Source organism: Hippoglossus hippoglossus, chromosome 15 (genome assembly GCF_009819705.1).
Source record: "Hippoglossus hippoglossus isolate fHipHip1 chromosome 15, fHipHip1.pri, whole genome shotgun sequence".
Classification (NCBI taxonomy): Eukaryota; Metazoa; Chordata; class Actinopteri; order Pleuronectiformes; family Pleuronectidae; genus Hippoglossus; species Hippoglossus hippoglossus.
This window is the reverse complement of record NC_047165.1, coordinates 8,360,163-8,387,399: the sequence shown is the minus strand read 5'-3', so window position 1 is coordinate 8,387,399 and position 27,237 is coordinate 8,360,163. Positions and strand designations below refer to the sequence as shown.

General features: G+C 42.2%; 1 protein-coding gene across 3 annotated transcripts in view; it reads left to right on the top strand.

Annotated features, from left to right (window-relative positions):
• The window catches only part of LOC117775585 (C-terminal-binding protein 2-like), a 64,222-nt gene that overhangs the window by 740 nt on the left and 36,245 nt on the right, over positions 1-27,237 (top strand). For all 3 annotated transcript variants that reach the window (XM_034608896.1, XM_034608894.1, XM_034608897.1), the window contains exon 2: positions 19,030-19,192. In XM_034608896.1, coding sequence (XP_034464787.1) covers positions 19,135-19,192 — 58 coding nt within the window. In that variant the 5' untranslated portion in view covers positions 19,030-19,134. The remainder of the gene's footprint in view (positions 1-19,029; positions 19,193-27,237) is intronic.

Sequence of the window (27,237 nt, the reverse complement as noted above, 5' to 3'; positions counted from 1 at the left end):
GTTAAAGAATATCTTACATACACATGAAGAGTTTAAGCAAAAGTTTTTTTAATGTGCTGGGTACGTCTAAGCTAATGTTGAACATATTAAAAAACCAATAGGGATCAATAGTAAGTGGTTTACTTTCTCATTAGCGATAGCCTTTTAATCAAATGTGTATTTATATGATTAATACCTTAAAGAATATTTGATTAACACTTAAAGAGTTTAAGCTTCGCTAATGAGCCGGGCACTTACAAGGTAATGGTCGACAGATTAAAAATCCAATGATGAGTGATTTATTTTGTAATTACTTTTAATAAAAGGTGTATTTATGTGTTTGATACCTTTTTTTTTTAAAGAAGATTAACACTTGGAGAGTTGAAACCAAAAGTTTGGTGCAAATGCGGCCGCAGCATTTCTGGGTAGCATGTGTATAACCAAGCACATCCAGTTTGAACATGCCACATCACCCCACTTATTAATGAGCGCTTAATTAGTGACCCAATCAGGCGTCCACATGAGCAACCTGCACCTTTTCCAACAGCAGGAGAATTCTTCCCTTTCACAGGTTTGACAGGCACAGAGTGTCATTGCTTTCTGAAAAAGCCAACTCTCCCTCTTCAGTTTTTTTTTTTACTGCATTTGGAGGCTCCTGTGGAAGAAAGCTTCAAGTGGAGGAGGAGGAGGAGGGTGGCCCCATTGTCTGGCCACTGAAGGGGTGGGGACTGAGGCTGTATGCAGATGTGCTGCTGGCAACGGACATCTGCTCGCTCCCCCCCCCCCCTCCTGGGCATTGTCACAACAGACCAGGGGGAACTTAAAGAGAGGAGCCTGCCCGCGGAGAAATAGCCTTTTGTCAGTGACGTGCAGGCGGCGGCCCGCACCCTTCAAGATGTTTGCATCTTATTGGAACATCTGATTATCTCATGCCTTTTGCTTTAAATCCGAGATTATGGAGAGGGTCTTAACCTCCCCCCAAAATATCAGTTACTGTTTATGTACTTTTCTGGGATTTCCCACTCCTACTGACAAAACCCTCCCTGTTCGCCTCTCCACATCCCTCCCCTCATCTGCCGCCTTCAACTCTGCTGGGGGTTGAACTTCCTCTCACGTCTTTGTGGGCTGCATGTGTTCAGATATGAAAGCTTGGCCTCCCAAGGCAAATGCATCACAGGCAGCGTCAACAATGCACATGGCGGCGCCTATCAGTTCTTTTGATTTATCACTTAGGAGGAAAACGCAGAGGAAATGCAAAAAAACCAACCAACGCTGTTAATATTTATGATGTTACGCATTCTGCCTGTGCTTGATGATGGCTATCAGTGCTGTTGCGTGTGTTGCGTGTGTGTGTTTGTATTGGAAATCAGGAGTCTCATTTGCCTCAACAGATATTCCCTGGTGGCCGGTGGAGTCGGTGTACTGTGATTACGAACATGATTTGTGCTTGTAGAGAGCACTGATGTACATGGCTGATCTTGCTGTACAACATGCTTGTGTAGGGACTCATTTGTGTGTTCCCGCTGTATTATGACACACTGGATGTAGTGGCGAGGCAAAGCCGGGGGAGCAAGTGCACCGGAGCAGGAAGAGAAGATGGTTTTTGAAAGCACGGGGTGCCGGCCGTATCTCACGTCGCTCGCCACCCGCTCGTTTGGCATGTGGTTATCTCTGGACGTTCATGTTGTTTGTTCCTCTTTCTTGCATCGCTGCCACGTCCCTCTGTTTTTTTTTTCTTTCAGTTGACATGATTACTTAGTAACGAGGACGAGCTGGAAGCACAGCAACAGGAACAAAAAAAAATAAAATCATGCATTGACTGCCTGTTTTGAAGTCACAGAAGCAAAGCAATTACAATTGGTTAATCATATTCTCAGAGCCTAATACTCCATTTAACACAGTAATTTGGACGCTGCTGAAATAGCTCTTGTGAATTCTTCTGAGAATTTCCATAATGGCCCGGCCACTAACGGCTTCTAAAAGTTCCCATAGGAGTTGGTGTGAGAGGATTTTACTGTCATGTGATTGTGCTGTGCATTGTGGAGAGGAGGTAATGAGTGTGAAATTACAGAGTGCCTTCTGCAGGGGGCCAGAAACCCGCAGCCTGATGTCAGTCACCCATGATGCACTGGAGGATACAGCAGGTGATTCGTCTCAGTGACAGTTGTCTTATACGTGGAGAATTCAAGGTTTTGCTTTTCTTTGATTGAGAGATTTAAAGACCTTCCTTCAACAGTAGGCGATCGGCCACTTTAGCCAACGGTCTCTTGAAAGCATTTCCCAACGTGAGCCATTGTTCTTTGTTTCAAAAAGTCCTGCAGAATTTCTGTCGCTCAGATCTTTAGACATCTTAAAAATTAATTCTCAGATTGCATTAAAGCTTTGATGCTGATATCAAAGACTTTTTGTGAAGTGGTTCCCTTTGCAAAACGAGAACCGTGGGCTGGTTTTATTTCAATCGTTCCTCGAGCAACTGTTGTATCTCACGCTGGCTGCTGGTGGATTCGTCTCAGAGCGGAGAACGGGCGTTTTAAAAATCTAGTGTGTGTGTGTGTGTGTGTGTGTGTGTGTGTGTGTGTGTGTGTGTGTGTGTGTGTGTGTGTGTGTGTGTGTGTGTGTGTGTGTGTGTGTGTGTGTGTGTGTGTGTGTGTGTGTGTGTGTGTGTGTGTGTGTGTGTGTGTGTGTGTAATTGGTGCGCTCTCCAATTTTTCAGCACCTGTTTCTCATTTGTTAGAACACGCTCTGCTGTGTCTCAGTCGTTTTTTTGTTTGGGATAGTTTAAGGAGTCTTTCAGTGTTTGTATGTTCACTCATGTCTGCCACTGGTATGATTGTATACAGGACGGAGACATGTATACATCCAGTGGTTTGCACCTAAGTGCAGCCAAAGTCATTCTTCATACTCTCACAGCTGTTTTCTGCCGTAACTCGTCACACTGGCATCCTGCAGGCTTGTTAGTGAGCTTTGCCAATTAAAAATAATGAATTTAATAGTCTCTCCCAGTTCAGCTGGCTTCACAGTAGCCAGAAAACAATGCAGATTATATTGCACTGCTGTATTCAAAAGCATTAAGGGATATAATTGAGACAATCACATATTCGAGTGGAGAATCACATTCACTCTCTGAAGTGAATCTTAATCTTAAATCCAAAGTGATTAACTGAACAAGTTGCACTTTCGCTTGTATTGGATTGTTTATTATTCTGTGTGTTGTCCATGACAACATGTGCTCAACATGTCTCTGAGTATTTATGGCTGGAAGTGGACATGTGAATGTCCACTTCTGCAACTTGTGTAATAAAACCAAGCTTTGATATTTTTATGCAGTAAAAATGCTAATATTATGAATGAAGTATTATTCAATGGTGGTTTATTTATTCATCATTTTATATTTTGGCAGAATTCAGTGATGTTCCAAAGGCCTAAAATAACATCTCCAATTTTCTTGTTTTATGCCAAACAAGTAGACATTCGACTGATTGTTCCAGTTATATAATGTAAAAAAAAAAACAATGAGTACAGTGGAAGTTGTGTCATTTCACTGAAGACATTTAACACGTCACAGAAGGATGATGTGGTGTAAACAATACAATGAATGCTGGCTGAATTCCATTTAGCTGCTTCAGTTTCAGGGTCCTGACAATGCAGGCTGTCTTTCACACTGACATGTACTGGGACAATAAAGCGGCGCCATTATCAATGCTATTAGTAACATGTGCTAATATGCCAATCATCGCAATGACTGTAGCGAGGATGCATGCAGTATGTTAGGGAACTATAATAGTACACAGTTCTCTAAACTATTCACTCATTATATGATTGGATGAGAGCTCTTTGTTGCAGTGGGGGGCAGTGCAGGATGTTTACTGTTCCCTGTATTTATGACCATGGGAGTTTGCTCACGCCACTTGGCTGTCTAACAGCCTCCCACCTGGTGTAAACCATCACACTGTGAATTCCCTGCTCCTCCTTAATGGCTGGCCATTTTCCTCCAAAGAACTCCTAATTGCTCTCGACTGTGTGCGTTGGACATTATGCCAGGGATAGATGGGAGTGAGGGGGATGGATGAAGGGGGTGTAGTTTTGGAGATCTAATTGGGATGTAATACACTTTCTTTCCAACATGGAAAATTGTGTGTGTGTGTGTGTGTGTGTGTGTGTGTGTGTGTGTGTGTATTTGCCAGCAGGAAATGGGGGGGAAAAAAGAGTTGATCTTCTCCCACTCACCTCCCTTCCTTTTGCCTGTCATAGCCAGAACTTTAAACACTGGCCATTAACTTTCATGCAAAACCAGAGAGGATTAGGAATGAATAGTGGTAGCGTCTTCCAGCCATGTGTGCGTGTACATGTGTGTGCTCGCGTTTTTGTCCGCGTGTCACTTTTGCAGGAACTAGCAGAAACAAAGCACCATCTGCACGCAGCAGGCTGTCCTGACTACTGCCTGTTCTTCTGCTGGGGCAGAGACGAGGCTTTTCTGTGAGCATTGTTACGAAACCGGCTGCTGCTGCCGCCACCGCTGCTGCTGCTGCTGCTACAGTGGTTGTTAATGCTGACAGCTAATAATGTCCTCCTGGATGACTGTGCCTTGCTGGAGCCAGAGAGAGGAGACAGAGACTAATGAAGAGAGGCAGGAAGTGAAGCAGCGAGAAAGACCGAAACAGATAGAGAGGAGGATAGCAGTGAGGCTTGCAGTTCTCTCTGTCCGAGCTGGGGAAGTTTCCTGAAAAGGATTTTACACACACACTCACAGAAAGTACAGGCACCATGTATTGTGTTTTATTTCCTCTTTTTTTCAAATGCCTTCCTTCCTACTCTCTCTCAGGTCTCAGTGGGGGTGGCATGAGGAGGAAGAGTTTCATTGTGTCTTGGCAGAGGGGCTGTTTCAGTCCAGCTGACATAGACTTGTGTCAGGAGGATCCGTCTTGCTGATGTTAGGCAAGTTGTAAACTGAAAGAGATGTCTGAAGTGCTGAAGTGAGCCCTTGCCAGCGGAGAGACTGCTCTGTGTGTGTGTGTTTGCCATTCTGCTGAGCACCACTTCACAGAGAAAACTTTTTCTGCCCAAATCTGCTGACAGAGAGAAGGAGGAGGAAGAGGGGAGCACAAAACGGTTGGAGTTGGGGTTTTGGGAATCATTGTGGGCACACAGAGCTTTGGCCATTGTGGGTCTGTGACACTGACATTTGGACATGGTGAGGGAGAGAAAGGAGTTAAAAGTGCACTTTTTGTTTTCAGCTGTCTCTTACCACCCAATTTTTTTTCTTGTCGATGCTCACGATTCTTGGAGACGGCAGTCATTGAACCTTCCAACCACATGAATATGCAAGATAAGTCCGCTTTTCTTCTCTGCCCCCTGAGCTGTATTTTTTCTTCCACCCAGAGACCTGTCGTGTTGTGTTTGATTGGCCCTGACATTTGAAAAGGTCCTTGAATAAAAAAACTTGTTTATGACAACTGGAGAACCTTCCTTGCAGCAGAGTAAAAATGGCATTTTGAAAGGAGCACAGCTCCTGCATATTTAAATGCTAATGGCTCTGTGAATGTGCGGACTAATAGAATGAAGTGCAGAATGTACTCTGAGGATGCAGGCACACTATCTGAGTGCTACTTCTAATAGTTGTTGAAGGTGCATCAGCTCATTCTATCAGTTGATGATGTGGAGTCAGAAGTTTATTTTATATAAATCATCACATTCTTTCTTTACGGCAGCAGACGGATTATCTCAACACATTAACTTGAAGAATAGGCTTATATCCAGAAAAAAAACCTCTGGGAAATCTGTTTTTCAAATTCTGGCATCTGTGGTGTATTATCACAACAGTTATGATGCAGATAAAGTTTAACAGCTTGTTTTACAAGCTCGCTGATGCTGTGTGGCAGCGTAGGACTGCTGGTCTAAGACAGGGCCCCTGTGGTTCTGGCTGGGCAGCCCTGTAGTGAGGCGTCAGGTCCTTGGTCTGTTACGAGCTGTTTTGTCAGCAGCAGGCAGCCTTGGATCTGCCTGGACTTTGACCTGCTGGGGGAGTATTTGGTCTCATAGTTCTGCTTGCTCTCTAGGTTTTACACTGTGTGGACACTGGACAGCTGATGATGTGATTGGATATGAATTTGTATTGAATTTTAGCCTGTTTTCTCACATAGGTCTTATTATTGTTACTGTTTGCCATGTTAGCCCTTAACTTACAGTTAAAGAAATTAGAGGTTTGTGTGAAAGGTTCTCACTGATGTCTAATTCTTATAATGCCACAATTACATGTTGTGAAAACTTGAGGCCTGGTCACAGACAGGGAATATCCAGTTAATCCAGGTGTTTGGCACGTTCTGCGACACAGCAACATAACAGGGTTCAGTTTTTGGCAGGAAACAGGGTTGGTTCAACAGGGTAGGAAAAGCAGGTAATTGGCTGGCGCCCACGAGAACAACTGTTTTAATTCGTCCACAGCAATAACAATTTTATGAAAACCCCTTGAAATTCAATGATCAGCTATGGGCTACGACACCATAGTAAAAAAAAAACAAAACTAACCAGGCCCCATACCACTATCTTTCTGCCAACAGCTTCATGTGTGTGTATGATGTGTCTGGGTGGGTGGTGGAGTTTGCACTTAAACTTTACTGCCTAACATTTTACATTGCATTTTTGTGAATGCACAGTATGCACTTTCTTTATCATTTTGATAATAAAAGAATCATTTAAAGATTGGAAAGACGCTCCTGCCGAGACCATTTGGAAAGTCAGCCATTTACACCGACTGGGTGTTTTGCTCTTAGTAATGTACATAATTTATTAAAAGTTCTTTTAAGGAGAAAAATGTCTCACTGAGCTGGTTAGACCAGTTGATAACGGGACAATAAGTTCATGCCGTTAATTCAGAAAACTATCGTCGACTCTCGTCTCATCAGTGCCTGTAAAATGTTCACGTAATGTGGAGCAATGACTACTCCAGGTTGGATAATAGTGGATTGTGCAGCGTAGCTAATAACCTATGATATGAGTTTACAGTTCCCTCGTCAAGATGTCTTTGCTAGTGTGAATTTTTCATGACGTTTACCAAAGTTAAACTTGATATAAAAGCAAAAAAAATGCAGTGATTATATTTGCAAGAACTGATTTCGTTGTTTATAATGTTGCTGTTTTTTTAGCTGGGGCGTCACCAGGCTGCTAGACCAATAGGATCACCCAAGCTTTATGTGGGAATCTTTCTCAAGTGCCAATTTCTTGTTGGCAACCATAACATCACCATTTAATGCTGTAAGTTTATCCTCGCAGTTCAGGTTATGGCAGTCTACATACCACGCCGTCATGCATCTAACCGCCTCTTTGCTCGCATAGATACTGGCATGGGTCCAAACAGGGAAACCTGGCAGATTTCCATGAAACCATTTGACTCCTCAACCGCTCTGTTAAGTGAGAGGCTGCACTGCTCTTTGGTTTAAATGAGCAGTGGACATCAGCACGGTCGCTGTTACCGAGCATCAGCACACACACACACACAAACACACACAAACACACACACACACACACACACACACACACACACACACACACACACACAGACACACACCCACACAATTCCACACAAAAGCAGTTATCTACTTGTTGCCGTGTAGAGACCTGAACAGAGGTGAGCTGTCACATCATCTCATCTGTGGTGAAAAGTGGCATATTATCTACGTGTTGCCAGCAGTGACGGAAGTGTTGAAAAAGTGAGTGGGGGAGCCGAGTGCTGGAGTCTTATCACCTTAGCGATCTCCATTATGAATATGTATATTACCGATGTTTGGCGAGCCCGGGGCTAATTCTTTGATTCTGTGCTGCTGAGAAGCTCAGTGGGATGGTTGGCTTTTTAAGTCGTCTGCTTGTTCACACAAAGACGCGTTTGATTTTCAGCCGTATGGAGATGTTTGATTCCTGATCCTGAACAAAAAGGATTTACTGTGGGTTAATGTTTCACTGAGCTCGAGAGGAGCCACAGACTCTGTCCCTCCTACTCAGTCGTCTGTGAACACTCCCCTCGGGACTCTGTGTGAGGTTAGAAGCAATGTAGGTGTCCCTGGGGTTTTCAGACATGCTGTTTTAAGGCACAATACATGTGTATGCTACATGTTTTTACTCTTTGTACCACATATCTGAAACATCAAGCAGAAGCAAAGCAAATCCCTTTCACGTATTATGATAACATTTACTGAGGAGAAATTTGTTCCCAGAATAAAAGTGCATGCCCCTTTTTAGTTCAGCATTGGAATTTTTTGCTATCAGGAGTTAGAGATAGCATTCCGATACGAAACTATTTTTCCCTCCCAAATTCCGATACGTTGATTTTACGTATCGGCTGTTACGAGTCCGAGTGTCAATCCAATATCAGTGCATTGAAAAAATCAACAACTCTTATAAATAAGTTGCTACTAACCCTGTGTGAAAGTGATGACTGCTACCATTGGTGTATGGCCTCATGCTCGTGATGGTTTTGGCAACACGAGTGCCACTCAGTCTTTCATACGGTAGAAGTCGCCACTTTACTTGTGGGACTTTCCAGAATTAAATTTTGCCAAATTGCCAGTGGCACTTCTGTTTTGGAGCAGCAGAGGAGTGATTTCTGGGAAAAGGAAATTGCAGTTCTATCTGGGTTAAACTAATATAACGTATTGCTGCTTTGCTGCTTCTTTTTCTTTTTCACAAAATTGATACAGTGAGGAAAATATCATTTCCACTTCCATGTACCAGTCACATGATGCTGGTATTATTAATATTGCACATTTTATTACTTTTCCTGTGGCTTTTGTTTTGTGCTTTAGCCTTCGTCCACTGTGTGCAATGAGAAAATTATTTTCCTTTCACGACACTTCGTGAGCAGAAATTATGAAGAGAAGTCTTATCACCCTAATGGGAATGTTGAATTAATTAAATATCTCGAATAACCCGCAGAACATAGCTTTGTGTTCCACTCTTCACCCACTTGCTCATGCATTGTCTCACTCGGATAAACCTCATCCCTGACCTTTCCCTTTTATCCTGGGAAGCAATCCACTGTAAGACACCAGCCTAACACACACACACACACACACACACACACACACACACACACACACACACACACACACACACACACACACACACACACACACACACACACACACACACACACACACACACACACACACACACACACACGTGGCTATATAAAAGCACAGACACACAGACATATACACAAAAATGCACACGCACATGCTCACAGTGACAAATTAGCCTTATTATAAGCAAGCTATTAATTCAACAGGGAGGCTGAGAGATCCCCATAAGCACAGCTCTCCTCTGAGGTGAACTAGAGAGACAAAAACATGCTGTCATTGAAAAGAGGTCTTCTCAGGTTCCACAGAAACACCAAATGTTCTGTGCAGTTAGCTGAAATTATAAAGCCTTGTAAACAGAAATGATTGTATGCTCTGCAGTTTCTCAGCCCACTATGATGCAGCCAACATATAGATACAACAAACATGCTCTGTGTGTGTGTGAGTGTGGGATTGTGTGTGTGTGAGTGTGTGTGCCCCCTCTCCCAACCCAGCTGAGACTGACAGATGGAATCATTTCACACTCAGACAGAAAGGCAGGGTACAGGAAACCGTGGTGTTTTTAATGGTGTTTGCGCTGCTGTGGTTGTTATTAATCTAGGTCAGTGGCGTTCAGCTCACAGTGAGACAGCCTCAGGGGCAAGCTTGGCCTTTACTTAACCCTATTTACTCGGTTACCTTACATTCTACTCACCTACATGAGTAGGTTTGCTGTTTAAGAACCTAACGAGATGTTTACGCTCTGTGGTTTTTTTGAATTAATTACTTCTGTACCTGCTTCAGCTGACCTTTTGGTAATCAGAGCACATGTGGCTCCTCGTCTCAGCTTCGATGGCCCATAGCATTGAAACCCCCCTGGACCTTTTGACTCTTAAGATGTGCAGCTCTCTAACCCGATTAGCAAACTTAAGCTAGCAAACTGCCAGTAGGTCTGGAAATTGAACCTCGAAACCTTAAGTCAAAGTTGCATGAAATTATTTTGCAAGAAGATTCTTTGTGTTGTCTTTGATCAAACATTTCCTGAAACTTGGCTGAGTTTAGCCTTCAGTCAGACTTCTTGTTCAGCTGCTCATCTGTGGGCTTAAAAGGTCAATACGATTTTATTCTCTAAAATAATCTTGTGATGTTCACAACAAATTACATCAATAATTTTTCTCCACATGCACATAATTCTTTTTTTTTTAAATATACCAAAAATGTTTGTAGGTGTTTAGAAATCAATGCTCAGTTGAGTTTGTTCCACTCATGCCAAGACAAGGACTTTTGATTCCTGTAAAAAGACATTTAGCAAACAGTTTATTTAGGTCGGAAACAATACATATACTTCTACATATACATTGCTTAAATTGATCAGCTGCAAAAGAAGTTTACCCTTGGTGTAAACTAGGATAGAATGTCTGTGAATATCTCAAAGGTTCAAGAGGAAAATGCTTTTGTCTGGATAAGGTGCAGCATTTTTAAATATCTGAAGTTGTCTTGCAGATCCCAATATGTATGTGAAAGGCTCACATGGGTCAAATTTGTTTTTGTAGTTTACAAGGATAGTAGATAAATCGAATTAATCTCGCGTTAATATATGCAAATGATGAAATAAGTTTCAGTATCCTGATGGATCAGCTATATTTCACGTGGACAAGGATTCAGGAAGCTCTCTCACAGCGATCAGATTTCTCTATCACCATCCACCTCCTCTACAAGTGTGAATCTCTGAACCAAAGCTCGTTCAAAAATAGGAGCATTTGCACTCACATCATGAACTCATCTCTCCAGTTAATTTGCAGTCTAATTGCTTTTACAGTTGTTGCATATGCATCAGGTGCTCAGAAGTTAAGTGGTAGGAAAAGACAGATCATCAAGTTCAACAATTAAAACGGGCACTCAACACACAAAAATGTGCAAGTGCATCTAATTAGAATAAAACTATTCTGAGGGAATTTATTTACTTTATTATGTGGAGAGTAAATTTTTCCGACATGGAAAAGAAAGTATTTGTGGTGTTTGTGTTTCCACAAATCCTCAGTTTGCCCCTTAAGACCCAGAAGCAGTTGTTTTTATACAGTCACTCCTCATTAGTAATGCTCCGCTTTCTCAGACAAATCTGAAATTTACTCCTGAAGTGAGACTCGGGCATCTTCACTCTTCTATCAGCCAGTTTTTGTCAGGTTTTTAAGAGAGTGACACTTTTCCATTTACCATTTTTTTGGTAAGAATTAGAACTGTTGCAAAATTATCCCATGGCCCTAAATTATAATTGCTTTTTTGTCACTGACTTTTTCTCAGTGGGCATGAGGTTAGTTACTTTTTGAGTAAATAGCGCTAAATTGTTTAGACTTGTGCTAAATCATAGCAGACGACACCTTGTCTCTTTTGTCTCTGGCCTTGTTTTAATGAGCTGTTAGCCGAGGAATGGAAAGGTACTAAAGAGCTGAGAAAGACGAGGTGAGATGTCGGCGGCACCAACTGATTACAGTTTCACACAGTCTGTCATCAACAGTGTATCACTGGCAGCATTTTTATTTAGCTTATCAACTGAGGTCAGGACACAAATGGTCTTTGGTTTGTGGCTGAGATGTTGTTTGCTCTTTAGATGAAGTCATGGCACCGACCTCAGAGGCTTTTCTACCTGTTTCCAGGTATTTCCCCTCGGTTGTCCCTGCATTTTTCAGGTCGCTTCAGGTTTAGAGAGTCAAACACAAGCTCCGTTCATTTCAAAGAGATCAAGAAAGAGAAAAAGATATATTGTTGAGATATTGTTCTGGTCCATTTTGTGTTGTTAACAGGAACCTTGAGCTGTGAGCATCACTTACCTTGTATGTGTCAAAAAGAGCTTATTGTCCAAATTCAAAAATACATCGCAGTGGTATTAAATGGTAAAAAGAGAAGCTGGAGCCAGATACTTTTTTAAAACGTGACACAATTGATTATAAAAGTGTTATGGATCAATAAATCAGGCCAGAATAGTGGTTTTGCTTTTGAATTCTCAATTAAATTGCATATCTTCTACCATAAATGTAAACATCAGAGCATTATTTCCAGCTTTCACATCAGTGTAAACAAACCAAAGCAACCAAGCAAACACACTGCAGTTTAGTTTTATCTGAAGAAACAAGGTTACATGTGAAAGAACATGTAATGTCTAGAACTCTAGTCTATGAGCCTGTTTCATTGATTTGCATTCATTATCATGTCTGACACTCATCACCAGGGAGACTGGTCTAATCCTCCGCTTCCTGAGGGACCTTGTAAAGACGTTGGTCCAGTTCTCATATGTGTATTCTTCATATGTGGGTGTAGTGTGTCTGTATAGTTCAGCTGCTAGTACAGGTCTTTGTCCCTCAGAGGAAAAGAAAGCCTGAGGTCAATGTTTTTCATGTTGAATGACAACAGGAAAGTGGAAAAGACAGATTTATTACCACAATAAAAGCATCTTCGACGCAGCCTGTAAGCTTAAGTGCCACTGGTTTTTGTTGTAATTGCTCGTGTGTCAACTCTGTGAGTTGATACTGTGTGTGTTCGGCGTGTAATCTGTCAGTGTAAATGAAGAATACCAGTATAATATTTAGAGACATGTTTACAGTGCTTTTTTAATTCAATTGAAACACGGACTGTGTATTGTTCCAAGTCCTCAGTGGCCCATGTTGTGTAGTGATGTTGCGAAAAAATAAATAAATTACCAATTATCCCAGTGGAGATTTTTTATGCCAGACTTTGTTTTAGTTCATTAGATGTAAGGAGCTGGGGAGAGGAGGAATGTAGGCCACGGCGAGAGCCTCAGTGGGTTAGGCTAACAGGCTGCCGTGCACAATAATGTCACCATTTTGCGTTTCCTGGGTGACTTAAACGAATAGGCTTTATTACAAAATTGTGCATTAGTCCAAGTCAGCAGTTAGTGCCGCTGCAGTCTCATTCTGTTTAGAGTCGAGAGGAGAGGAAGATGAAGGGAATGTGAGAGGAGGAGGAGGGAAGGAAGGGGTGGAGGATGGGGGGGGAATGGTTGAGAGAAAAGGCGATGTAAAGGAGAAATGGGCAGTGAAAAGGACGCTATCTGCCAGAGGCTGACAGGACGTGCAGAGGGAGGTAAAAAGGAGACAGATGCTCCAACAGACTTTGAGATCATGATGATGATGAAGATGATGAAGATGATGGCAAGAAAGAAAGAGGGGAGCTGTAATTGTCAGTAACTGTGTATTTAGACGAGGGAGGCTGGAGGAAGAGAGAGGCTGGCAGGGAGGAGGAGGGAGGTGTAAATCAGCCGCCTGAGCGACAGCTTTACGTGCCCCTCGGAGCCCCAACTATCAGATTAATGAGAGAAGGGAAACCTTAACCACCTTCTTTTCTCCGCTGCTTCTCTTTCTGCTATCTGGCACTTTCAGCGACATAAATCACACACTCTTAAGCCGTCACTTTAGGGAGCGGCTACAAAATTCTTCCTCAAAATGTTGACGGTAAAATACCCCTGTGTCAATGACGTCCTGCACTAATGAGATTTTCATGCAGCGAATGTCCCGTCCAAATGGCATCTCTCATGTGTCGTCCTGGTTTCTAGCCCCGCATTCATCAGTCGTTAAAGGAATAAGTCAACATTATGAGTAATACGCCCTTTCATTTTCCTGTCAAGCATTAGATGAGGAGATCAATACAACTGTCATGTCTGTATGGTGGATACAATGCTATAGAGCCAGCAGCTGGTTGGCTTAGCTCGGCGTAAAAAAAACCCTGTAAGTGTGAAATACATGAATGGTATGGCTCGGTTATCAGCATTTCTAAACACCTACCAATTAGCATCTTATTTGTTTATTCTGTATAAATAAATGAATAAATGAATTTAACAAACCTGGCGGTTATTAGCTTTGTCCCAATTCAGGGGCCGCATCCTTAGGAGACTGCATTTGAAGACCAATCGCGTCACTGCGCCTCCATTAGGCTCCCAAAGAGTCCTTCCTCTCCCAGGATCCATTGCACACCGGTGACAAAGCTAACAGTAAGTGTCACGGCTCATAGTAGCTAATATTACAATGGCTTTGCCTCCAAAGGACGTGGCCCCTAAATTATGACACAGCGATTGATAGTTTCAAATAGGAGCAAGTTAGCTGTTTGCAGTATTTATGCTAAGCTAAGCTACTAAGTTTTCCAACTTTATATACAGTCTATGGTTAATACTAATTGCAAAGACACAAGAATTGTACTGATCTTCTCATCCCCCCCAAAATTTCAACGTGCGGCTTTCACATGTTGACAAGTGAACAGTAAAAAATGGAGAGAAACTAAATCGACAGAAAAAACAAAACAAAACTCTGTTTGTCTAAAGTGCAGCAGCTCAATTCTTTGACTGTAAACTCATACACGTGTAGCTCAGCCTTCTGTGGGTGTGTGGTTTGGTTCTCACACCAGACCAGTTCACTGAGGTCAAAGAGAGGAAGCTCGGTTGATGAAAACACTCTGAAGATGTTCGATATTAACGATGAAAACTTGACCTCTTAGTAAACTCCTCCACAGGTATTTCACTCAAATGTGTTATGATAAAATCAAAGCTGTAGCTTTACTTCACTGTGGGCTCTTTCACCTTTTAGCCAAACCCACAGATCCTCAGTCTGTTACAAGGACTCCTCTAACACACGGCCTCAGTCAGAATAAGACCTCTCCCTTTCTCTCGGCGGTCTCCCTCTCGCTGTGTCCTCTTCGTCTATTACCAGCCCCAAACAAGATCTCCTGGGCCGCTCGGCTTCTCGTGTGCTTATCTCCACAAAAGGAATAGAAAATAATGTGTGCGAGTGAAAGAGATGTAACATAAAGAGCTGAAATGGAGATATGTGTCTGAAGTGTGAAACTGGCTCTTTCTGCTTGTGAAATGTCTTGATGTACAGGGTGTCGGATGGAGAGGCACTGTGTGAATACATAACTCATGGAGTGATGCAATAGCTGCAACAATGCAGTGTAATGCCTGGTGCGGAATTCAGTTTTTTTTTTTTATCCTGACACATTTGTTGAAATTTTTTACTTCCGTATGCGTCCTTGTGAGACACAGTAGAGAAGCTGTGGTGGCATGTCTGTGGTGCACATCTGCCCCAATTCACAAGCGTTGCAGAGCTCTTATCTTTGAACACCACACCAATCTGTGGCCCTCAGAGCTATCGTGTGAGTGGCATTTAGAGATATAACATGTAACTCTTGTAATTTGAATGGGAGAAAAAAAAATACGAATAGAGCTATGTTACACATTTTCTTCACTTGTGTACTGACACTATCTATAATGTTGATTTTATCAATTTATAGTATATTTTACATTTTTACCCCCATAAAAAACATGCAGAAATCTAAGTGACAGTGATGCACAAGAAAGCTCATGTTAACTACAGGGGCGCTTGGAGAGTGCATACCTCCGCCAAGGCTCATGCCCCATCTTGCCATGTTAAAGAAAGTTTAAAATATATATCCTGGATCCATCTGTTTATTTGAATGTGCACCAAAAATGTATTTTGAGTTCTACCGTTGGTCATGCCCCCACCCCTCTGCAAAATGTTCATGGAAATTGATTTATTAGTTTTTGAGTAATCCTGCTGACAGGCACGTACACCAACTCTCGCTGACTGGTTTGTATGTAGTGCAGGAGCAACAGGTTGTTGCTCTAATTGGATTAGATACTGCAGCAGAAACCGATCAACATGCTGTCGTACATTAATATAGATGCACAGGATAAACGGTATGGAAATGGTTTCATTCAGGCCTTATGGCACAATGCAGCTCACTCACAGTGGAGCTTCCAACAGTGTATGAAATGCCTCCTAGTCAAAGGCGAGATGTGATTTTACAAAATAACATTTGCAGATTGTCTATATTGTAGAAATGGAGCATAGAGATACCTTTTTTTATACCAATTTTTTTATCAGCCCACAAAGTCAAACTCCTGCTTCAGCAAAGACAAAAAAATCTTGTATTATCAAGAGTATAGTGAGGTCTGCATTTCTCTGGTCACGATTTGACTCGATAACATTCACAGACTTGTCAGAGAACACGAGCACATAGCCGCAAGTATCGCACTGCAGTGTGTGTGTGTGTGTGTGTGTGTGTTGAGCAGAGGGCAATCCCTGGAGTTGTGTATTTCTGCTGTTAGCGTGTGTGTGTGTGTGTGTGTGACTTCCTCCTCTGTTTCTCTTCCTCTCCTCCAGCACTGAGCACACACTGTATTTTCTCTCAGGTCAGTCCCCTTATTGTTAACTTACATAACAGCACTTATTCAAGTAACAATCCAGCAGCGATGGCGCTAAGAGCTGCGGGATAAGTGTACTTCCTCTCTGGCACTCCTCTGGCGGAGAGAGCTCAAAGTTGTAGTTGACTTTTCAACTCGCTAAGCGGAGTCGACTTTCTGTTTTTTCTCTCCCCCTCTGGAAATGGAGTGGATCTCCTTCTTACATGAGTCGAATCTCTGGAATTAATTTATGGAAATGAAGTCGTGTATACAACCGCAGTTTGGGTTTCTGATCAAATGTAGCTCCCAAACTGCTGAGGAGGCCGATCGTCTGCTGCGCTGCCGTCCCATCAGATGAGACCAGTGAGAAGAGATGTTGTGTTTGAAATGATTTCAGGTGAAGATGGTAATTATTATTATTCTGAGTGAATTTAGGATAATTTGTAAGTGCTAAATCCCACAACTGAGCTGCTAACTGGTAGTAAAGGTTCTGTTTTCATCAAAATGCATGATGGAAATGTTTGTTTTAATAATTAATTGAGGGATTTTTGCTTATTACATTCAGTGAATAGATAAACACGTAATCCTAAATAATTAGCAGTGGACTAAATTATGTCGACACCTCATTAAAGTGGTAAAGTCAAAATCAAAATCATCACTCTGAAATGTTCACATTACATCATAGTAATTGAATCAAATATAAAAGTGCAATAAATGGAATAAATTGATATTCACGTTTATCCATATAATGAATAATGAACATTTAAAAATAGATTATATTAATATTATAATAATAGTTTTTAAGATTCTTGTTAATTTGGACATCAAATAACATTTCGCGATCCTATTGTCACAATTCTGTTTGACTAAGTGTTGTTAAAAAGGTCAAATAAATTTATTGAATTATTACCTGGTTTTATAATCTAATTCTGCTGATTGTTTTATATCAAAAAACACTTTTAAAGATGTAGCAACTCATCCTAGATGTAGTTCATAGTTTATGAGCTAAGACGGTTGATATTGTGATAATATGATTTTAATCTCACCCTTGACATGTTATTGTACATCATACTATTAGAGAAATTATTCATCAGGCACCTGTGAGCTTGTGCAGTCCGTATTGTTGTCTGTCCGCTGACTCAAATGTCAGTGAAGTGAAGTCTTTATCAGAAGAGTTTATAATGACTCAATGGCCAGATGCACTCATGACCTGTAGTGTTGCCGCTCTGCAGCACAGAGTCACAGCACGTCTCCTCCGGTCTATTCATAGCCAGGGCGGCGTGACTCCCCCCTCCACCCCGCCACCCGCCTGCCCGACTGTTTCCTGGTCTCCCTCTTGCTCAATTACTTCTCCTCTGACTCCCACATCAGGGTCTCCAGCTCTTTGGCAGGAAGGCGTACCTTGTGGAGGAGGGAAGCGCAGTGGTGAAGCAATCCGCAATGTTTTCTTTGTGTGTGTGTGTGTGTGTGTGTGTGTGTGTGTGTGTGTGTGTGTGTGTGTGTGTGTGTGTGTGTGTGTGTGTGTGTGTGTGTGTGTGTGTGTGTGTGTGTGTGTGTGTGTGTGTGTGTGTGTGTGTCATATCATGTCAGAGAAAGAGAGGAGTTGATTGCAGGAGGAATGTAGCACGATGTACTACCCCCCCTTCTCTTGTGCACCTGGGAAAATGCCACAGCAGCTGTCCAAATAAATATGCAACGCATCAATTCATCATTCAGCCGTTATTCAACCCTATCGCTCAGCCTGTCCTCCCCCACAAACTGAGCATAATGGCTGTAATTGCTGTTACACTGCAAATATCAATACATCATCATTTAAATAGTCAAGTGAGAGCCATTCTCGAAGTGCAGCAAGGAGCCCAGAGGCCGATATGGACGGAGGAGGCAGGGTTATAAATGTGAAAGAGATGCAGAGGGCGGTGTCACGCTGTACTCATCCTGTTAGACGATGTTTTTCGAGTACTTTCCTCCCCCCCCCTGTCTTTATTCTGCTGATACATCCTCCGCACGTCTGCTGACTAACTGACCCACATTTCTCCGTATGACACGCTGCCCTTAGACGGTGTGCACGCTCGAACCTTCATTTCTGCTTGTCAACCTTTGTGCGCGGGTGTGTGTGTGTGTGTGGACGCACTCCTGCACCTTTCTGTATCTATCTGTCAGTCTGCCCCACCCTCAACTAAGAGATCTGTGCCACGTCCCTCAGGCTCCAGCGGGAACCAGTTAGACGATCACTCTTTAGAGGACCATCACTCAACGATTATAAATGACTGTTAAGATGCTTCATTGACTGTGTTTGTCTGCTTTGGGCTGTGAGTGACATTTCTTCATTACTGTAAATTAACGGTGCTCTGACACGAGGCTTCCTCCTCCGGAGAGTGGACTGATTCTGCCAAAGTTTTTGAGACATCGGTGCGTGTTTGCTGTAAGTTTAATAATTCTTGGACTTTCCGGGATGCTTCTTTTGAAGGAGATCATGTCTGTATCTTTATCTGATTATCATGAGTTTGAAAGCTGTTAAAACCACAACTCAGTGCCCGACTCCACCACATGACAGAAGCAGTTGCAGCACCATCAGAAGCTTTCAACATAAATGTATCAGAAGCTCACTCAGTTCTCAACAATCATCAATGAATTAGTTGGTGAAAAAACATGGTTATAATTAGACAACATAAATTCTAAAGAATTGAAAAATATGTTATAGAATTTGCACCTGTCTTGAATCACAGCTAACTTTTTAAAAGCTGAATATTCTTTTACAACCAGCCTGATGTTTTCTCCTGTTTTCTTGAATTTCAGGTGTAAGCTATCTGCTAGATAACGTTCCAGAGGATTGGAAACTTTGAGGAGGAGAGGTGGATAGAAAATCAAAAGAGGAGAGAGCATTATTCACACTGTGACAGGATGGCTCTGGTCGACAAACAAAAAGTGAAACGCCAGCGGCTGGACAGGATCTGTGAGGGTGAGACACACTCGTTTAACTTCTTCTTTCTGTCTCCTCTTTCTGTCTGTCTGCTGGCTACGTCACTGGAAGTTGATTATTTAGTTTGAGGGATGTTTGTGTGTGTGTGTGTGTGTGTGTGTGTGTGTGTGTGTGTGTGTGTGTGTGTGTGTGTGTGTGTGTGTGTGTGTGTGTGTGTGTGTGTGTGTGTGTGTGTGTGTGTGTGTGTGTGTGTGTGTGTGTTAGTTCTACAGGTTTATGAGCCGCAAAAACAGATTTTCCCTCCACAGTTAAATGGAAATGAAGTTTCCACTTTCACCCAGTATTTAAGCTTCTCAGCCTTCTGCTACTAATTCAGTAAAAAAAAAGTGAGTAGGATGGGTTTTATTCTTTGTGTTTGTGTTTGTCAAAAGGGATCCTTGGGACCAGTCAAGGCTCCAAACTTCTGTTGTGAAGTGTGTGTGTGAGAGAGAGAGAGAGAGAGAGAGAGAGAGAGAGAGAGAGAGAGAGAGAGAGAGAGAGAGAGAGAGAGAGAGAGAGAGAGAGAGAGAGAGAGAGAGAGAGAGAGAGAGAGAGAGAGAGAGAGAGAGAGAGAGAGAGACACTGTGTGTATGTTTGCAGGAGGTTGAATGAGACTTGAGTTCCATGTTTCCAGATTGTTAGAAAGATTAAGTTGGAAGTAATAAATTGAAGCACTCCTCAGAGCCCTGGGTGGGGGGGTACTGGGACTGATTTGCATGCAGATGTGAAGTAAGTGTGTGTGTGTGTGCGTGTGCGTGCACTGAAGAAAGAGAGTGAGACACAGTATGAGTTTTACTTACTTGTTCTTTATTTAACCATGAACTGGAGCCACAGGATCTCTGCATGTTTATTTTGCGTTGTGTCTGTACTCACTGTACTGCTTCAATAATCTTATATGGCACCTTTCTAAAAACAGCTGTTCCAAAGAAGGACAAATAAAATCAAACATCACTACAGGTTTTCTCTATCAAGGCTCATTCATTAAAATCTCTCTTTGATGGGTCCTTTCATCTGTCTATTGTTCATATTTCAAAACAAGTTGAAACTCTCCCAAAGTATTTGTTATTGCAATTCAAGCCCTTTTGTAATTCGACTTGTCAAACAGTGATTAATTTGTGACCATTCAAACTTACAGCTTGCACAATATTTCATCTGTAATAAAACAGCACGTCATTGTAAAGGAGTCGTTATGCTTCAAACAAAGTACTTGTCAAGATGGTTGAACAGCGTCCAAAAACTTCTCTCTCCACAACTCTCAGGCGTCGTAATTTGTGAAACCACTCAGTGCTTGCTCACTTCCTGCATGTGGCCCTTTTAGCGTTCTACGTCTGAACTTCTTGAAAAATGATTCAAACAACTTCCTATGTCAGTGTTCAAACATGTGCAAAACCACGACATGACTTTCTTTTATCTGCATTGAAGCACCTCACCCCCACTCACCTTTGCCTTCCTTTTCTTCTGAGTCCGCCCGTTTAGAACAACCATAAACACTTCAGTTGTGTAAAACTGGTTGAATTCAAGCATATACCCTGAAGCTTCCCCCTTGTCTATAACATGACAACAGGCTCTTTCTCTAATGTGAACTTTCCAACCGCTGGTTTCTATGTTTACACAGTTTGGCCGCCCGTTCTTAAAGCCTGTCACTTAGATGGCCTCAGTCTGGTGACGACTTGGCGTGCGGCACTCTCGGGCTCATGGGAAATGGTGTTTCTCATTTAAATAAACATTGAAACCCCCCCCCTCCCAAAAAAAGTCACCTTTTTGGAGTGAATGGCACGAGAGGGGTTACGTTACGGGGCTGTATTTTTTGCATCATCTCGAAAGTCAATGTGATTTTGAATGATATTTTCTTAATTATGTAAAAGAGCACAGACAGTTTCGCTTCAGCTCAAGCAGGAGTGAAACCGTTGGATTTTCTCTGCAATATCGAATGACTTCATGCACATTCCTGTTGGCTCCTTTCTACATAAAATCCCATTGCGACTAAGAAAAAAAACATGTAATAGATTTTTAAATGAAGCAGTGACGCTGTCTAATTCTACCCTCAGAATGAAAGCCACATGTGGCATCTTAAATCTCTCCAAACCACCAACCCTACATTACCACTTTTTCCCCCCCCTCCTCTTTTGAAGAATGTGTACTTTGTGAAGAGGCAACATCATACAACAATATTTTCTGATCAGCACCATTTTGTCCCGCAGACGTCTTCCGTGTCTCCTCCTGCGATTATTAACAAATGAATTCATCGCACCAAAGAGGAGCGGGGATTTTTATTTTTTTTACTGTTCAGTTAGTCACCACAGCTGCTCTTAAAAAAAAATGTGTCGAGGAGGGTGATTCACATCGATGTAAAAAGATCAGAGGTTGGTGAATGACGTCGTTTTCACGGTAGTGTTAAATCTGCTCAAACGTATAAAAGGGGTATTTCTAATCCAGAGGCATTGGGCGTTCTGCACCATTATGTCAAAGCCACCCACTATTATCTATAAACAGAGCGTTGGGACGGAGGCGTGAAATAGAAATCAAAGTTCATATTATGTGTATTGACAAAAACAAGAACGTTATGGAGTAATTGTGATTGTGTTGCCGTCGTAGGCTGCACTTGGCGAGACGGCGAGCGAAGCCTCCCTAATCTCCATTTATCTTCTGAGGGTAACTGTATCAATCCAATACTTGTTCCACAGAGGAGTGCATTGATTACATCTTTACTCATTGTGATGAGTGGCTAACTGAGCCGTGCCTGTGGCCTAAATCGACTTTGAAATGGCTGATAAAGTGCGGCTGTTTACTGCCATCAGAAGTAGTCACAGCGCCGGCGTGTAGAATTCACCGAAACGGACGATGTTTCACCACTGAGGAAATCTGATGTGACTCAGTGTCCTCTGCTTTCATCTTTGATTTTTTGTGGTTTTCAAATTAGACACACGAGTCAAAATAAGGTCTGCGAATCTCGTCCATCAGGTTTCTTCTTTTGTTTGTCTACTAATTGTTTAGTTTGGCTGAAACATGCTGATTCCAAGGTGACATCAAGACGTTTAAAAAACAAAACCCAGATATCTTAATGACAGGATTTAACATTGGAAACGCTAAATCATCCCCCTGGAGGAGCTGGAAACTGAGAATTTTTCACGGTTTATCAATAATGGAATCAGGGTTTTCCTCAGGAAACAGTTTTAGCTGAGCTGGTAAACCCCCAATTTTGTTTGTAGGAAAACATAAACCATAGCTTCTCTTTTTAAATCTACATGTACTGTGTAAACATGCAAATATGTAACTGGGTTAATGGTCAGTTATTCAATGCTGATTTTTTTTAAAGCAAAATTTACAAACACTGGTTCCAGCCACACAGAGGTGACGATTGGATGCTTTTCTGATTTAGTAACTAACTGAAAACCTTTAATTTGGACTATTGGGTGAATATATTTTAATCATGGGATCTGGGAAAAAATGTTCATAGCAAAACAATTGATCAGTGAATCTAGAAAGTTGCTGGCAGATAAATCCGTGATTAAAATGTGAAAGTACACATTTTTCATAATGTTAGACGAGGTGGTTCAAGCCTCATGAATCAATAATTTCTTCTGTATCAATATATTAATTGATCGATCAACTAATTACCTCCACCAAGGAACTAATGATTTCACCTCAGTCCGTTTGTTTGTTACTTGGTTTAAACAAAAACAACAGATTTTTACATAAGGATGCTTTCAGGTCGGTGAAGAAGTTTCACTTTCTTAAACATTACTCTCTTTTTCTAGAGAATAAATCTGGCATATTAAGGCAGCTGATATTTATGAGTGTGTGAGACCTGGTGCAGCTTAATTAAATTTAAGCGGACTGTTGGGCCTTGGCGGAGGTATGTTGTTTTACAACTTATATAAATACAGAAGGATTTTTTTTAATTTTTTTTTTTTACAATCAATCAGTAAAATCAGTCTTAATTGATTATACAAGTAACTTACATTTATTTCCCTATTAATCCCACAGCATTGTTTAGGTATCAACTTACACAATATATTTGGTGCAACTGTTCCTTCTGTTGTGTGGTTGATAAAGTGCCAAGTGGAGTGTAACTGCAACAAGGGAGCTGTGGAAAACATCTGTTGTGAGCATCAGTTCCCATACTCCTCCCCGCATTCCCCCTTTTCCTCTCTCTCACTCTCCGATTCTCTCTCTCTCTCCGTCTCCTTCTGTCCGCTCCATCTGCGTACCCAGCATGCATTGGCTCGTGCAGCAGCGCAAGTCGTTGCCGTTTAGTCGGAGCTAGCTGACTGATCCGGGCGGAGAGGGGACGCGGTGAGCGGCGCTGCTGCGACGTGAACTAGGTCGCAGTGACAGCATCATGTCCCTGAATGTCGATTTGCAAGTTGTGCGTGTGTGCTGTGACGCAAACACCACAAGGTGGGGTAGTGGAATTTGTCATGGCGACTGGAAGGGTTTTAGTTGGCTCTGGAATTAAACACATCAGTGCCTGATAATGCGTCTTGTTTTGTCCTGTGAATAACAGGAGGAAACGTTTAAACAGTACAGAGTAAATAATGTGGCCAGTCATGCTAAAATACCATGAAGTTCAGCCTGTAAATTATTCATGCGAGCTTTTTTAAAATAAGAAAACACTTCATATTAAACAGAGAGGACAGGCTGCCAGGGGAAAGGAAGGGGGGTGTCCTGATGTCATCATACCCCTGAAGGGTGGGGGGGTTGTGGCACCCACCTCTCTGCTTTCAAACCACACCACCACCACCACCACCACCACCACTGGCATCTAGCTTAAGTATGAGGTCATCAGAGCAGTGTCTGGATCCGACTCCCCCGCTGCCCACCCCCAGGCTTGTTCCAGGCTCCTCACCAAAACCCACGACCCCTTTTTATGGGTTTTGTGGACAGGCAGGGAGGGGCACAGAGGACTGGAGGGAGGAGAGGGAAAAGAAAACATAGAAAAAATGGTAGAAATTCTCATAACCACTAGCATTGAATGGGAGTGTGTTCGCGTTATTAATCACGGAGAGAGTCACTGCCTGCTGTTGGATAACAATTTCTGTACTGTTTCCTTTTCTTATGTCTGGTGTCTGCCTTCGCTCGATTGTTTGAGCTGGCATGTTTCTCTGCGGTCGCCGAGAGTTGGAAATGAGCTCCTGGAAAATAACTCATTTCAAAATGAACTCTCCAGCTACAACACTAAGTATTTTAATGACCTGTGGCTTTGCTGGATTGGCCTGGAGATTGGATAAAAGATTGGTCTGGGAGGTGGGGTGGAGGAATGCACCCTAAGGAGATGGATTATGGGTAAAGGGAGCGCTCCATAACACAGCAAACATAAAGGGGAATTTTGCTGAATTTCTGGGCTTTTCCTGTGTGTGTGCAGTATATGTATATTAGGATAATGAAAAAAAAAAAAACTCAGTGTTACACCAGTATATACAAGTAAGTATATGCACGATTGTCATTAAGATAAGTACCAGATGCCTCGGGGTCGACCTCCAGTATATTCAGTTGCTATGGAGAAGCTTTTAGACAGAAATAATTCCACTAGAATCACATACAAGGCAGCCATGTAAATAATGTCTGTCAATTGTGCATTACAATTCATCCAGCAGCATTATTCTTTGCAGTGGTCCTGGCAGTGTAATCCCATTTCCAGTTAGTGCCGCCTGCCCCACGCTCATGCATAAGTCAATGTGTGTTTAACATTCAAATCATGCCATGAGTACGTGACATGTCACACTATACGAGACAGTTGTTTTTATTTCTGTTGCAGTGTAGCATTCACTTTGAGTTAGCGTGTGAGTTTTTATTCATGTATGCACGGCAGACCAAGGCCAAGGCTTTAGCAGCGGTTCTCGTGTGTGACTGAAAAGGGACATTAACAAAGCAGTGTGGCCGCCGCTGCCGCCTCTGCTGTGTGTCAGAAGTCTGATGAAGCAGACGAGCAGAACTGGGTTTCCGAAGGGTGTGAGCGGGGATCCAGGAATGTGCAAGACGTGTGTGTGTGTGTGTGTGTGTGTGTGTGTGTGTGTGTGTGTGTGTGTGTGTGTGTGTGTGTGTGTGTGTGTGTGTGTGTGTGTGTGTGTGTGTGTGTGTGTGTGTGTGTGTGTGTGTGTGTGTGTGTGTGTGCAGGTGTGTGTGTGCAGGTGTGCGTGTGCAGGTGTGCGTGCGGGCGTGTATGGATAGAGGTGTGAGTGACAACAGATTTCCAAAAGGGCTTGTGAAGTCTCTGTTTCTAAAATGCAAACATGGCAGGAACATGTAGCAAGAAACACAAACAAACACACACTAACACACACCTCTGGTTAACTGCAATATTAATGAAGAGGCATCGACTGAACGTGGGAGATGTCGGGGGTTTGTCAAACATCTTCAAACGTCTTGTGTGACTCTGTTACACATCACATCCGTCTGTTGATTTTAAATTTTCTCTACTACTAGGAGGATGGTGCTGTATCAGAGTACAAATACATTATACCAGGCTATAGTAAAGCATCTTCTGAAATCTATTAGCTAGTAGAAGAACTCTGAACTACATAATTGCATCGTTCCACGAGGTTCATTTACTCGAGGTTTCTGTATGTTTCTACTTCCATAAAAATGCTTTCCTCAGTCAAGTCTTATTCAATGTAAGGTCTAAGCTTCTGCTGGGGTGGTATTATATTTGCTCTGAAATCCCCCCAAGCTTAATTCCTAAATCCCTCTGTTACAGTGAATCTGGCGGTGTGTGCACAGTCTGGCAAGTATGACAAATGGAGAAACATTAGAATTTGAAAGTCAAACATTGTTTAGTTTGAGACAAACAGAACTCTGCAACGTACTCTCCTGTCGGGATTAGATCTGCAAACTCTAAGTGTACACACCTCTGCCCCCCCGTCTTTCTGTCTGAGGTTTGACTTTATGAGGTTGTGTGATCTGCTCTGCTGAGAGCCAGAGTCTCAGGAGAGACAGGCTAGAAGAAGTAATGAGACGAGTGGATAAGGTTGGTGAAAGAAGCCAAGGGATCACGTACACTGTGCAAACTGCTGCCCTTGACATGGATGTATGTGTGTGTGGTGTTTGAATATCTTTGCAGGAAGCCAGAAACATTTTCTCCTAAATCTAATCAGCTATTTTAAGAAGAAAAGAGGAATAATACACATGAGGTCTTACGTCTACAATTGGGTCATGTTTTAGAACTTTTGACGTCTTGAAGGTAGTGTATATTAGAGATGGTTTGATCACATTTCTTTCTTTCCCAATTCCGATTCCAATAATGTGGACTTTGTTTATCGGCCGATACAAAGTGCGTTTGACAAAATAACAATATATATAATGTATTTTAACGGCTGTATGTTACTAACCCTGTATGGCAGACAGTAATTATTGCTCTCATTGGTGTGTGGCCTGAGCGCCTGACCTGTAGTTGGCAACACTAGTGCCACCCCCTCGAAACTGAAGTCTTGCCTAAAGTACACGTTACCATTGTATTTCTGGGACCTTGGCTAAGGTTACACTGCAGGAAATGACTTCTTCTTTCCCTTTTAAAGTACTTGCCAGTGTCAGTTCAGCGCAACTGCTGTTATGGAGCGGAGTAGAAGAGGAGATTTCCAGCAAGAGAAAAATTGAAATTTTATCTGGTTGAAACTAAAATACTTTAAAGAGGTAGTATCGGACCCGTACATAGATTTGCGTACTCCTGCAATAAATCTGTACAAAATATTCCAGATAGTACCTGTGGAGGAACGACTTGTATTTGTAAAAAAGAGACAAGAAGGACTATGTAAATATAATCTGTTAACAGTGACACAGGTTTTATTTACACAGGGTTTAATTATACTTGTTGACGCTGTAGAAAATATTGGAAAAATATTGAATGTGCTGTGTATTTATGCAAACCTGCCTGGCTCCACATCGTCGTCTATCTTGACTACCACACCTTTGTTAACCAGGACAGGATATGAACATAGCTCAACCACCGGACATCTCATTGGACACTGCATTGTGTTTGGACTGTCATTGTCCAATCGGATTCAGGGTCAAAACAAATTGTACTAGTATCTCCAGAGTTAGTGTGGGAA